The sequence below is a fragment of the Schistocerca cancellata genome, chromosome 9, assembly GCF_023864275.1.
Source record: "Schistocerca cancellata isolate TAMUIC-IGC-003103 chromosome 9, iqSchCanc2.1, whole genome shotgun sequence".
Lineage (NCBI taxonomy): Eukaryota > Metazoa > Arthropoda > Insecta > Orthoptera > Acrididae > Schistocerca > Schistocerca cancellata.
In genome coordinates this window covers 416,987,018-417,000,985 of record NC_064634.1, presented here as the reverse complement: position 1 = coordinate 417,000,985, position 13,968 = coordinate 416,987,018, and the positions used below count along the sequence as shown (strand labels likewise).

General features: G+C 39.5%; 1 protein-coding gene across 1 annotated transcript in view; it reads right to left on the bottom strand.

Annotated features, from left to right (window-relative positions):
* LOC126101461 (basic proline-rich protein-like) overlaps window positions 1-5,686 on the bottom strand; it is a 160,806-nt gene extending 155,120 nt beyond the window's left edge. The window contains exon 1 of the mRNA XM_049912113.1: window positions 5,617-5,686. Coding sequence (XP_049768070.1) covers window positions 5,617-5,686 — 70 coding nt within the window. The remainder of the gene's footprint in view (window positions 1-5,616) is intronic.
* Between the last annotated feature and the right edge of the window lie 8,282 nt (window positions 5,687-13,968).

The following is a 13,968-nucleotide window of genomic DNA, read 5'->3' as shown; positions in this document are numbered from 1 at the left end:
AAGTAATCGTTTGTGGACGGAAGCTAAGATGAAGTTCAGTGACAAGAATTCTTTTACTTAACGTATAACTCAAGAGACTGAAGATCACACAGTACAAAGGTAAGTACTAAGAATGTTGTGTTTCATCAACAAAGTAACGAATGGTTCAATGACATCGATTTTACATATCAATAAAAGGTCGATTTCTTAGGGATCCTGGAAAACGTTTAATACTAGCGTTTTTTATACACTCTCTAAATAAAACATTATTTGATTCAAGTGTTTTAATCAATGATTAAAACAAAGTTAAAACAAATCGCTTTCACATATTTTTGCGCTACTATTGGTTAAACCTTACTAGAGCGCAGTGGGCTCCCACCACATCTTTCCAAATCCAACCAAGAGGGAGGAGGTCTAAATTTAAAAAAACCTCAACTAACTAATACACGTCCCGTTAGGCGCTGTAGTTCGCGGACACGTGGCGTGTGTTGCATAAATCGTTTAATGTAGGTGAAAGTTACTATTTTCAGTGAACTGACATTGTTCTCTGATTTTCAGATATATCTCTGCCCGATAAACAGTTTTCGTCCCATGCGTTTCTCCTTAATTAACTGTATTATCTTCAGCGGCTGGAATAAACATACATTGTCAGTTAACTGCTGCACTTGTAACTTACACTACGCGCTACTAGACTTTTAAGCTACAAATAGTTATGGTTCAGAGCCTTTTATGCTCAATGCATATGCTTCATTACGTGCGGTACGTGATTGTGTTGTCGATGTCAGTGCTTAGCGCACTGTTACGTGCTGTTAGTTGCTGCATACGTGTCTAGGTTGTGTGTGTTTGTGTGTGTGTGTGTGTGTGTGTGTGTGTGTGTGTGTGTGTGTGTGTGTGTAGGTGTGTGCGCGCACGATGTAACGATACAGAAGTCCCTCCCAACCGTTTTAATACATCAAAACATTTTGTTTCTGTCCGTTGGGTTTTCTGTAAGGGCAGAGCGACAGCCTAGAGCATCTATCTGTGCCATTTGCAGATCAATACCACCGCAGATAATAGGAAATGACCACCCTGCAGGTCATAACAATGGCTCAAGTGGGTCTGTGTGAGCTGCAAACACACCTAACTGTCCCCCTAGGTGGGTACTAGCGAAGGATGCGCAACAAATATTGTCTCAACAGATGCAATACAAAATTAGATCAGAAAACCAATAATTAAAACTTACGTTAGAAGAGAGACCTTGTAGCATACGGTAGAGACAAGTCAGATTGAGATAAAAAATGGTTCAAATGACTTTGAGCACTATGGGACTCAAGTGCTGAGGTCATAAGTCCCCTAGAAAAACCTAACTAACCTAAGGACATCACACACATCCATGCCCGAGGCAGGATTTGAACCTGCGACCGTAGTGGTCGCGCGGTTCCAGACTGTAGCGCCTAGAGCCGCTCGGTCACTCCGGCCGGCCAGATTGAGATAAACAATTGGAACATATGCGAATTTTAAGAAGTTGGGGATAACCGCCTCGTGAGTTTGTGGTGCCTCTTAATAAGTGCTGATAAAGCACAGTTTATCATCTGCTTTCAATTCTGTCTCACTTCCCTGGTATACGGGGTAAAGTTCACAGCTAGCGGAGATTTAGTGCCTTTTACTTCTCGTGATGATTATGTTTGATTTGTGGGGAGCTCAACGATGTGTTCGTCAGCGCCCGTACTAATTCACAAACTCTCCAATGTCCAGTCTCGCCATTGTCTCGAATCATGATGAAATGATGAAGACAAAACGAACACCCAATCCGCAGTCAGAGAAAATCCCCAATCCAGCAGGGAAATCGAAACCGATACTCCATGACCCCAGACCGCAAACCGCTAGATAATGAGCGGCGGACTTCGACTTCTCATGTAGGCTGAGTGTACGGCAGGAGGGTGAGCGGCATACCGTCTTGGTAGTTGTTAGTGCCGCTGAAACTCGTTTCTGTCCGTTAAATATGAGAGACACTTATCTACTTGCTACAATTGTAAGCTTTTGGTGAACAATGTTGAAACCAGGAGCGTATTATAGTTGGAGTCACAAACGATGGCGATCGAGTTTAGGCTCGTTCTGCGCATGGTTCATGGTTCATGGTTCTTTACAGACAAATGGAAAAACTAGTAGAAGCCGACCTCGGGGAAGATCAGTTTGGATTCCGTAGAAATACTGGAACACGTGAGGCAATACTGACCTTACGACTTATCTTAGAAGAAAGATTAAGGAAAGGCAAACCTACGTTTCTAGCATTTGTAGACTTGGAGAAAGCTTTTGACAATGTTGACTGGAATACTCTCTTTCAAATTCTAAAGGTGGCAGGGGTAAAATACAGGGAGCGAAAGGCTATTTACAATTTGTACAGAAACCAGATGGCAGTTATAAGAGTCGAGGGACATGAAAGGGAAGCAGTTGTTGAGAAGGGACTAAGACAGGGTTGTAGCCTCTCCCCGATGTTATTCAATCTGTATATTGAGCAAGCAGTAAAGGAAACAAAAGAAAAATTCGGAGTAGGTATTAAAATCCATGGAGAAGAAATAAAAACCTTGAGGTTTGCCGATGACATTGTAATTCTGTCAGAGACAGCAAAGGACCTGGAAGAGCAGTTGAACGGAATGGACAGTGTCTTGAAAGGAGGATATAAGATGAACATCAACAAAAGCAAAACGAGGATAATGGAATGTAGTCGAATTAAGTCGGGTGATGCTGAGGGAATTAGATTAGGAAATGAGACACTTAAAGTAGTAAAGGAGTTTTGCTATTTGGGGAGCAAAATAACTGATGATGGTCGAAGTAGAGAGGATATAAAATGTAGACTGGCAATTGCAAGGAAAGCGTTTCTGAAGAAGAGAAATTTGTTAACATCGAGTATAGATTTAAGTGTCAGGAAGTCATTTCTGAAAGTATTTGTATTGAGTGTAGCCATGTATGGAAGTGAAACATGGACGGTAAATAGTTTGGACAAGAAGAGAATAGAAGCTTTCGAAATGTGGTGCTACAGAAGAATGCTGAAGATTAGATGGATAGATCACATAACTAATGAGGAAGTATTGAATAGGATTGGGGAGAAGAGAAGTTTGTGGCACAACTTGACCAGAAGAAGGGATCGGTTGGTAGGACATGTTCTGAGACATCAAGGGATCACTAATTTAGTATTGGAGGGCAGCGTGGAGGGTAAAAATCGTAGGGGAGACCAAGAGATGAATACACTAAGCAGATTCAGAAGGATGTAGGTTGCAGTAGGTACTGAGAGATGAAGAAGTTTGCACAGGATAGAGTAGCATGGAGAGCTGCATCAAACCAGTCTCAGGACTGAAGACCACAACAACAACAACTGCGCACCTACGTCACACATTCTTTTATAGCCAATGACGTTTCACTACTTTTCCGAGGACTCTGCTGTGGATGTCACAGACAATGTGGGAATTAAACGTAGTCGTAGGAGACTTATTTAGAGAATTTTTATTCCGTTTGTAGCGAGTTGCCGTGGGCTGATGGTAGTGGTAAGCGACAAATTTTACACAATCGAGTGAGAGACATTATTTGCAGGATACACGCTTATATCAAGTGCAAAGCACGAGTATACGCGTACCACAGCTGTCACTTGGAACCGGCAACAATGCAGTCCCCGCCCGTTTCTTGACCTGAGCGAACCGCCATCGTTGGTGTATCCGACTAGAGACATTCTAACACTCGTAATACTCCGCTACCTCCTTTCTAAAGGCCTTGATAATACATGTATAATAACTTTAATGCATGTAGCATATGTTTCACCGGAGTGCTCGCACTCTTGATGATCCACCCATAAGACAAATTTTAATGTAATTGTTATGTTTCTAGCCTGTTCCTCTCGTTGCTTGTCGGCAGTTGCGATATAAATATCCTGACACGTAACGTTTTGTATAATGTGTGTGTGCCTGTGTGTGCGAGTGCCTCTATTGGGGAGAAGGGGGTTGTGTGTGTGTGTGTAAAAAAAAACGAAATATGCGTACGTTTCCAGGAAAAAAGCATAAAATATAGTGCCAGTAGTGTAACAAATAACGACTGATAGTTACACCGGCTTTTGCGTGGTGTTCCGAATGACCCATGTAGATGTTAAGCCGCTGAGTATTCACACTCACATTTTTCATTCCAGTCTACTCACCCGCCTCCGTGGCCGAGGTCACCAACACACGGTTGTGTGGTGGCGCTCGACCCGGGCGCACGCCGGCGGTGGAACAATTTTTCACTGCGAGTATTTGATCAGAAAGAGGAGGAGAAACTTCCTGGCAGATTAAAACTGTGTGCCGGACCGAGATTCGAACTCGGGACCTTTGCCTTGCGCGGGAAACTGCTCTACCAACTGAGCTACCCAAGCTAGACCCATGCCCTGTCCTCACAGCTTTACTTCTGCCAGACCCTCGTCTCCTACCTTCCAAACTTTACAGAAGCTCTCTTGCGAGTCGTGCTTGGGTAGCTCAGCTGGTAGAGCACTTGCCCGCGAAAGGTAAAGGTCCCGAGTTCGAGTCTCGGTCCGGCACACACTTTTAACCTGCCAGAAAGTTTCATATCAGCGCACACTCCGCTGCAGAGTGAAAATCTCATTCTTGAAGAGGAGGAGAGATGGTGGCGTTAAGTTGCTGACCACTGTCCTGGTTTAAATACCAAACTTATTCGCAGTGTCTCGTTAAGTGAGAGTATGTGACACAGCTGTTGGGGACGGATGGGGACGTTAAGCCCAGCGACCCCCTTTGTGCTCTCCGCGAGGGGCAGGCTCTATGTCGGCAACAGCTTTTCCCCCCTCCCTTCTCACATCGTCATTATCATACAACACATACATTACACTTCACTCCACACGCACCCAACACACACATAACATAGGCCTATATGTGTTATTACAAACACTGTAATAGAACACGTTGCAAGTAAATAGCCGGCTGCTGTGATTGAGCGGTTCTATGCGCCCAGTCTGGAACCGTGTGACCGCTACGCTGGCAGGTTCGAATCCTACCTCGGGCATGGATGTGTGTGATGTCCTTAGGCTAGTTCGGTTTAAGTAGTTCTACGTTCTAGGGGACTGATGATCTCAGATATTAAGTTCCATAGTGCTCAGAGCCATTTGAACCTTTCTTTTTTTTTTTTTTTTTTAATGCCAGTTTTATCATGCACTTGCGTTTTCTGGGTAGAGAGGAAAAATATCCGCATCCTTTACAATGACATTCTGTCATGTCCGTTTACACCAGTTCTCGTGGCCGTTTGCTGTTAGATCCCAGGACGTGCACATTTTCTGCTATAATACGAAGTTTCAGCGAATGATGTCTTTCGTCATATTTTCTGTCGTGAAAATGAACAAAACCTTGGTCGGATACTGTAACTCGAATAATAACCACTTACGAAAATGAACTTGGGGCACGGTATATGTCAATTTCCAGCGGCTGCTGGTGCTTTCCATCAGATAGTGCCTAGCAATGAAACAAAGCGTCCGATTATCTCCTAATATAAGGTCTGGTTGTAGAATGGTTCCTGCTTGTCGGTCAACAACTCTGTGAACCCTCCCCACGGTATACGGATTGTTTTCCAGAAGGCAGTTCGTCAGTACTGATTGCGCCTTTAGTTGGAGGAACGGACTTACGTACCCACCTTCTGCAGATTCTGGTTCAGGTTTACCTCGTTGCTTTCCAGTAGCAGAAACTTCTCCTAGGTAGTTCATATTTGTATGTTATACTGCGTCTCATCTTGTAAGTAGGATGTTTATGTTTTCTTATTGGCAACGTTACGTAGCGCTCAATATGAAAATCACTGGCTGTGCTGTGTGCAGTCTGTGGCTAGTTTGCATTGTTGTCTGCCATTGTAGTGTTGGGCAGCGGCAGCTGGATGTGAACAGTGCGTAGCGTTGCGCAGTTGGAGGTGAGCCGCCAGCAGTGGTGGATGTGAGGAGAGAGATGGCGGAGTTTTGTAATTTGTCATGAACTGCTATATATATTATGACTATTAAGGTAAATACATTGTTTGTTCTCTATTAAAATCTTTCATTTGCAAACTATCCCTATCAGTAGTTAGTGCCTTCCGTAGTTTGAATCTTTTATTTAGCTGGCAATAGTGGCGCTCGCTGTATTGCAGTAGTTCGAGTAATGAAGATTTTTGTGAGGTAAGTTATTTGTGAAAGGTATAGTCTAATGTTACTCAGGGCCATTCTTTTGCAGGGATCTTTGATAGTCAGATTGCGTTGCGCTAAAAATATTGTGTGCCAGTTTAAGCATAGTCTTGCATAATTGTTCTAAGGGGACGTTTCAATCTGTCTGAGACGTTCACACCACCTCTGGAGTTTTAACATCACAGCAGCAGCCAAGCTGTCATTAGCGCGGATCGCGATAAAAGTCTTTCTCCTTCTAATCAGCTATGGAGCAGTACATGTGTCAATCCTACGCTGTCGTGCAGGCTAATAGGCCAACAGATGTAATTATATGTGTATTTGTGAAGCACTCGACCGAGAGGCGGTCAGCATGCGCATCAAGGTCGCGGCTGTACGTGACCTCGGCGGCGGACCTTGGATAGGGTAATGGGAAACTCGTGGCTGGAACACAAGAGATTGTAAATACCGCGACACCAGTATACTCCTAGCGGATTGGTTCAAAATGGTTCAAATGGCTCTGAGTACTATGGGACTTAACATCTGAGGTCATCAGTCCCCTAGAACTTAGAACTACTTAAAACTAACTAACCTAAGGACATCACACACATCCATGCCCGAGGCAGGATTCGAACCTGAGACCGTAGTGGTCGCGCGGTTCCAGACTGAAGCGCCTAGAACCACTCGCGCACCGCGGCCGGCTAGCGGATGGGAAATCGATGATAACGAAAGCCGCGTGCATTACTAGCACACACATAACAAATTAATTAATCGATTATTACGTCAACACAGCGATGTGCCGCAGTGGTTAGCACACTGGAAGCATTCGGGAGGACAGCGTTTAAATCCCGCGTCCGACGATCCAGATTTAAGTTTTCCGTATGTAACCTCTCCACAGAAAATATTTAAATTAAATGATGAACAATGATGTAACCTCCCACGTAAATAATAATAAAATGAATTTTTTAATATTGTAACCTCTGAACAAAATTAATTTTAATGTAACTTCTGAACAAAATTGGCTCCCATTTATAATCTCTGTGCAGAAATGCATTCACATTTAATGTAACCATAAAATTCAATTCCTAAACCCGGAAATAATAAAAAAATTCAGTAACCTGGTAAATTTTATGACGACAGCAGCGCTGCGCCTCGCCCCTGTATTCTGAATAAAAAAAAGGAAAAAATTCTTATCTCAATAAAAACTGCGAATATATCCGCTCTTATGTAGAATTTTTTTTTTCGGCACAGCTTCGTGCAATGCTGGCCTATATTTTTTTTATTCTTGGAAGGAATGATAATGCATTGGAAATTTTCTTTAAATTGAAATGAATGCTTTTCTTTAAAAAAATTACTTTATATTATAAAAATTATTATTGGGGGCATTTTTTAAAAGAAATTAATAACAGTTAATATACATTACTAGTTATGCGCAAGGCTGCTTCTTTACCTTCTACAACAATACTCATCTTCCAGAGTCCCGGCCAGAGCAGACTGCCGACACGCGCTGGCACGCGCCGACTACTGCAGACTACAGCAGACTACTGAAGACTACTGTCGACTAATGCCAACTAGCGACAAGCAACAGTCTACATACTACTCTCTGGTCAGACTCTGCCATGCCTCGCCCATCGCCAGCAACGCATATGTCTTACATAACCCTCCACTGGGGGGGCAAAAATTTGGCAGCGATGGTGAGTCAATTGGACTTGCTATGAGCAACAAATTTTTCTTAATTAACTAAGTTTAAAATCACAGAATATATACATATATATACGTGCAGAACATGAAATAAAATATAGTGCACATGCACTGAGTACAGAACACATCAAGCAAAGACAAAATGTATACACAATGAGTACAAATCATATTAACAAATGACATAAAGTGCACACGCACTGTAGTACTGAACATATCAGGAAATCAGCAAATCACAAAATGTATACGGAATGAGTACAAATCATATTAACAAATGACAAAAAGTGCACACGCACTGTAGTTCAGAACATATCAGCAAATCACAAAATGTATATGCAATGAATACAAATCATGTTAACAAAATGACAAAAGTGCACATGCACTGTAGTACAGAACACATCAGGCAAAGACAAAATGTATACACAATGAATAAAATCATATTAACAAATGACATAAGTGCACACGCACTGTATATACTTTTTTACTATTTTACAAGAACTAGGATAGGAAAGGGAAGGATTGCATCATGGTTGTAGCACTTTAGGTTGCACACAGCTGCACTGAAAGTCCATATCTTTCTACAGAAGCACAACACCAAGTGAGACAATCTGAAGTTCTTTTCCTTGAAGTTAATCAGAGTAGCCAAGACACTGAAATTTCGTAGTAATATTCCATGTTATCATTTTGGTAGTACATTAGGTATACCAAACAGTGGTACCATAATAACATCTCCATCGCTCAAGGTGGTGGACAGCATGTCGTGTCAACACCACGTTCTTGTAAGGTACACCAACGTAGAATTAGTGCAAAAACCAAATATAGTGCTCCATGGTCATGAGGATAGACAGGACAAACGGATATTGCAGTAATTTCTGGTAATTAGGTCAGAAGGTGAAGGACATTAAGTCACATACTAGTCTTCATTGAGAATTACACTAGTCTCACAACTGATTTGAGTAATTGGTGGCACTCATCGCCCAGTTACTGAACATTTCTGTACCATGTATGAAGTATTACAGAATAATGTTCATAAATCATCTGATTACAGTTAACATAGGCACTCATTGGCCAGTTACAAACCATCAGACGTCATCATTGAAAACAGGAGCTAATGAATGGCATAGTATTAACATAATTCACTTAGTTATAGTAATCATTGGCACTCATTGGCCAGTTACAAAACATCAGAAGTCATCATTGAAAACAGGAGCTAATGAATGGCATAGTATTAACATAATTCACTTAGTTATAGTAATCATTGGCACTCATTGGCCAGTTACAAAACATCAGAAGTCATCATTGAAAACAGGAGCTAATGAATGGCATAGTATTAACATAATTCACTTTGTTATAGTAATCATTGGCACTCATTGGCCAGTTACAAAACATCAGAAGTCATCATTGAAAACAGGAGATGGCATAGTATTAACATAATTCACTTAGTTATAGTAATTATTGGCACTCATTGGCCAGTTACAAAATATTCTTATGTTTTTATAACACATTATTCAGTATTATTCAGAAGTTATCATTCAAAATGAGAGTCAATTATTGGCATAGCATTTATAGTGTATAACAAAATATTATTTACAGAAATTATTGTCATAGTATTTATGCATTATTACAAAGCATCATTTAGTATTACTCAGAACTGATCATTCCAGTGACATAGGACATATTGAAAATGTAACACACTGTAACTATTACTCAAGGTCTGTGGTTAAAAAACATTACGCAGAACTCATCATTCAAGTGACATAGGACATAGTGAAAATGTAACATACTGTAACTATTATTCAACGTCTGTGACTAGAAAACATCATTCAGTATTAGTCAGAATTCATCATTCAAATGACATATTACTCAGAACTGATCATTCCAGTGACATAGGACATATTGATAATGTAACATACTGTAACTATTATTCAAGGTCTGTTACTCAGAATTATTCAGAACTCTCTTAAACTGGTAGCATTATTTGGGAGTGGTAATACATTTTTTTTTATGCTAGCAATGCATTGCGTTGTGATCGATAATTGATTGCTGGGACATAACAATGTTTGCATTTGACTTATTGCTGCAAATAAAGATTATTAACGTCATTCGTCATGAGTCAGCTGTAGCAAGGTTATGAAACAAGTAGAGTATATGTGATCACATTCATAAATGACACAGGTTTAATGACCAACTGCTTATAGCACATTAATTTCATGAATAATTTCTCCTGTAAAATATACAAAATGGATTATTAAACTGAAAGAAGAAACGCATATTATGCTGAAAAGTAGTGAACTTCGAATTAACAGGTAGTGAAATGTGTATAAAATATATATGTTCTCTAGCTGTCCTTTCCAAAACCTTCAGTCATCATACCATGCGACATAAGACATACTGTCAAAACGAACTGCAACAAATACCTAAATAACTACATAGCATTTCTTAACTAACAGTAAATATATAAACATCATCATTATTTTCATCTGAAAGAAAAACTTCACTATCATTTCTATCATCACCTGCAAAGAAAAACTTAATTATCTATATCATCATAACTCTATTATTATCATCACCTGTATAGAAAAACTTAATTATCCATATTAACATATTCTTCATCATTATTCATCACCATTCATTATCATCTGCAAAAAAGTCACTTCATTATTCATTATACAACTATTCCTTATTTCTACCATATTTCATCACTAAATCTAAGATGTTTAGTTCTGTCTGACAGCCTGCATCAATCGCCTCGTATTCTGAAAGAAAAAATTAATTAAGACTGCTATCATACGATGTGTATAGTATATTCTTGTTAATCCTTGTTAATTCTGATCCATTTACTCTTCGTGACGAGGTATTGCATCTTCTTTCGTTCATTCCGAAGGTGAAATTCCCATTTCTGTTTAATTTATTTCTTTTACACGTTATTTCTTTCTGAAAATGGCGAACAAAGATTAATGTCTTGCATTTAAATCATATACCCATTAAATAAAAACTGGTTTATAGTAACATAACTGAGCATACAGCATAACATGACAGAAAACGTAATATGTCAAAAACACAGACAGTGTGCAGGTGCAAAAATGTACACAGAGTATCACAATGTAGCAGCAAAAAAAGTAAAGTAGTCACGATATTGAGATATCATAAGGCAAAATGTTAAAGTCAGCTGGTGTTTGTTATATCTTAAATATTTTATAGTGCATACAAACAAACAGGAAAACAATCATACATACATAAAAAATGGAAACTGTGCACTTGCCAATAAAAATACGATAATCATCAGTAAGTGTTCATGTGAATATAATTGCATAAGAGGTCATAAAAATTAGGAAATGGCATTACAGTGTGATAAATCATAAAGTATGTTCATTCAATAAAGGGTTTGATGTTGGAGACATGGTGATTGCCCTTGCTTTTTCTGATTCTCAAAGTTTCAACGTGTACTACATTGGGGTGAGGAATGCTGCGAATTCGATATGGACCTGCATATAGAAGCTCAAATTTATTGCATATATTCTTTCCTCTGTTGGATAAATAGTGTGTATCTTCTGTCCAATGTGAAAGTCACGGCGTGTATAAACCTGTTTTTGCTGTCTTCTCCGGCGCTCTGCAGCACGTTTGATGTTGTTCAGCGCAATGTCAATTATTTCATGGTGTCGTAGTCGACGAGACGTAGGAAAGGTTATTAATTCTTTAATTTAGTTAGGTGGTTCAACATTTTTCAGTATAACAGACGGAGATTGCATAGTAGATTCATTTGGTATGGAATTAATTACATCCTGGAATGAGAGTATGTATGTGTCCCAATCAATATGTTTTTTATGACAGTATATTCTACACAGTTTACCAATTTCTTTCATTAATCGTTCACAAGGGTTCGAAGAAGCATGGTACCTGGATATATAGATCGGAGAAATGTTTCTAGCTCGTAACATACGTGTCCATATAGCAGATCGAAACTGTGGTCCATTGTCGGAAATTACTTTCAACACATGCCCTACTTGAAATAGAAAATGTTTTACAAATGCTTTCGAAACAGTTTTAGCAGTAGCTTTGCGTAACGGAGCGAAGGTAACAAATTTTGAAGTGAGTTCAACAGCGACAAAGATGTAGCAAAAACCTCTATTAGTTCTGGTAATCGGACCAAAAACGTCTACAGCGGCCATGTGTCCCAATTTAACAGGTAAAATGGGATGTAATGGAGGAATATGTGAAGTCGTATCTGACTTCGCTTTCTGGCTGATTTTACATGACGCTAAAACTCGTCGAATACGTTTCTCCATGTTGGTAAAATAATAGTTCTGTCTTAGTATAAGAAAACATTTTCTGGCTCCGTAATGTGCGTAACTTAAATGAGTATACCAAACTAATTTGTTAACAAGTTCGTCAGGAATGCACAATAGCTAATTGTTGCTGTCAGGGTGAGAGCGGCGAAACAGAATATTATTGCGTACAGTGTAATGGTTTCTAATGGTAACATTATTCCTATCTTGCCAAAGGTGTTTAATCTCTTTCCATACGTTGTCTTTACTCTGCTCTTGTGCTATGTCTTGTAATGATGCCGAAATGAAATTTTCAAATGCATCTTGTTGAATATACATGACGCTGAAATTTGCTTTGCAGAAGTTTGTTGCGATGTCTTGCTGATTGTTGCTGAGAGAACGGGATAGTGCGTCTGCTACAATATTTTGTGTACCGGGAATGTGAACAATTGTAAAATTAAATTCCTGCAAATAAAGTTTCCATCTACTCAATCTGTCGTGTGTAAATATAGCGGAAAGTAACAACTGTATCGCTCTATGGTCTGTATAAACGGTCGTATGTCTTCCATAAAGGAAATGCCGAAATCTCGTAAATGCCCATACAACACATAATGTTTCAAGTTCTGTAACAGAATAATTACGTTCAGTAGGTGACAGAATGCGACTCGCAAAGGCTATGTTTTTAATTACTGTAGAACCATCTTCTTCAATTTCCTGGAAAATGTGTACGCCTATAGCAGTGTTAGAACTGTCGGTGGCAATGGAAACATTTCTAGTAAGATCTCAGTGCGATAAAAGTGGTGCATTCAACAAAGCATGTTTCAGGTTCATAAATTCAGAATGTGCTTGCTTATCCCAGGACCAAATAGTGTTTTTACCTGTCATCTGACATAATCTAGGGGTGTCTAAAGCAGAGTAATGAATAAATTTACGAAAAAAGTTAATTAAACCCAAAAAGCTGCGTAGTTGTTTCTTCGTCGTAGGAACAGTAATGTCACGTAAAGCTTGAAGTTTTTCCGGGTCAGGCGCAATGCCTTCTGCTGAAATTACATGTCCAAGAAATGTTATAGAAGTTTTGCCATAGTGCGATTTACTGAGATTAATTGTGAGTCCTTGTGCACGAAAAGTTTGCTACAGTAGTTCAAGAATCAGATGGTGCTCAGACCTGTTAGCTTCTGCAATAAGAATGTTGTCTACGTACGTTGTGATTCTGTCTTTAAGTTCTGTCGGAAGTATTGTATTCAAATCGCGAATAAATGCTGCTGAAGAAATAGTTAAACCGAACGGTAATTTACAAAATTGATAACAGTCACCAAAACAAAGAAAAGCCGTGTACTTTCTGCAGTTCGGATGGAGTTGAATTTGCCAAAATCCTGATTTCATATCTGATGTGGAATAAATAGCAGTACCATGAAATTTCTGTAGAAGTTCTTCTAGCGTTTGAGGGCGATCCGTTTCATTAATAATAATATCATTGATGTGCCGCGAATCAAGTACGAGGCGAAGAGAACCATCCTTTTTCTTAACAATATGGAGCGGGTTTATGTACGGACTAACTGCCGATTCAATAATTCCTTGGTCAAGCATAGCTTGCAATTCTTTCTTAACTTGTTCTCTGTGAATATACGGAATGCGATAATGTTTCGGTTTAAATGTGTCGTGCTGTTTAACTTTAAATTCATACATAAAACCGGACATAGTACCAGGAACATTGTCAAAAACTGGAGCTTGCTGTAAAATAATTTTGCGTAGTTGCGTGCGTTCGTCGTCTGTATTTGCACTGCTCTGTTTAACTTTATCAGAAATCATCTGTATAACGTCATAGTCGGCTTCGTCTGGAGTATTATAGTTGTATACGTACGTATCTGTGAACAATGTGGAATGACAGTCTATGTTACG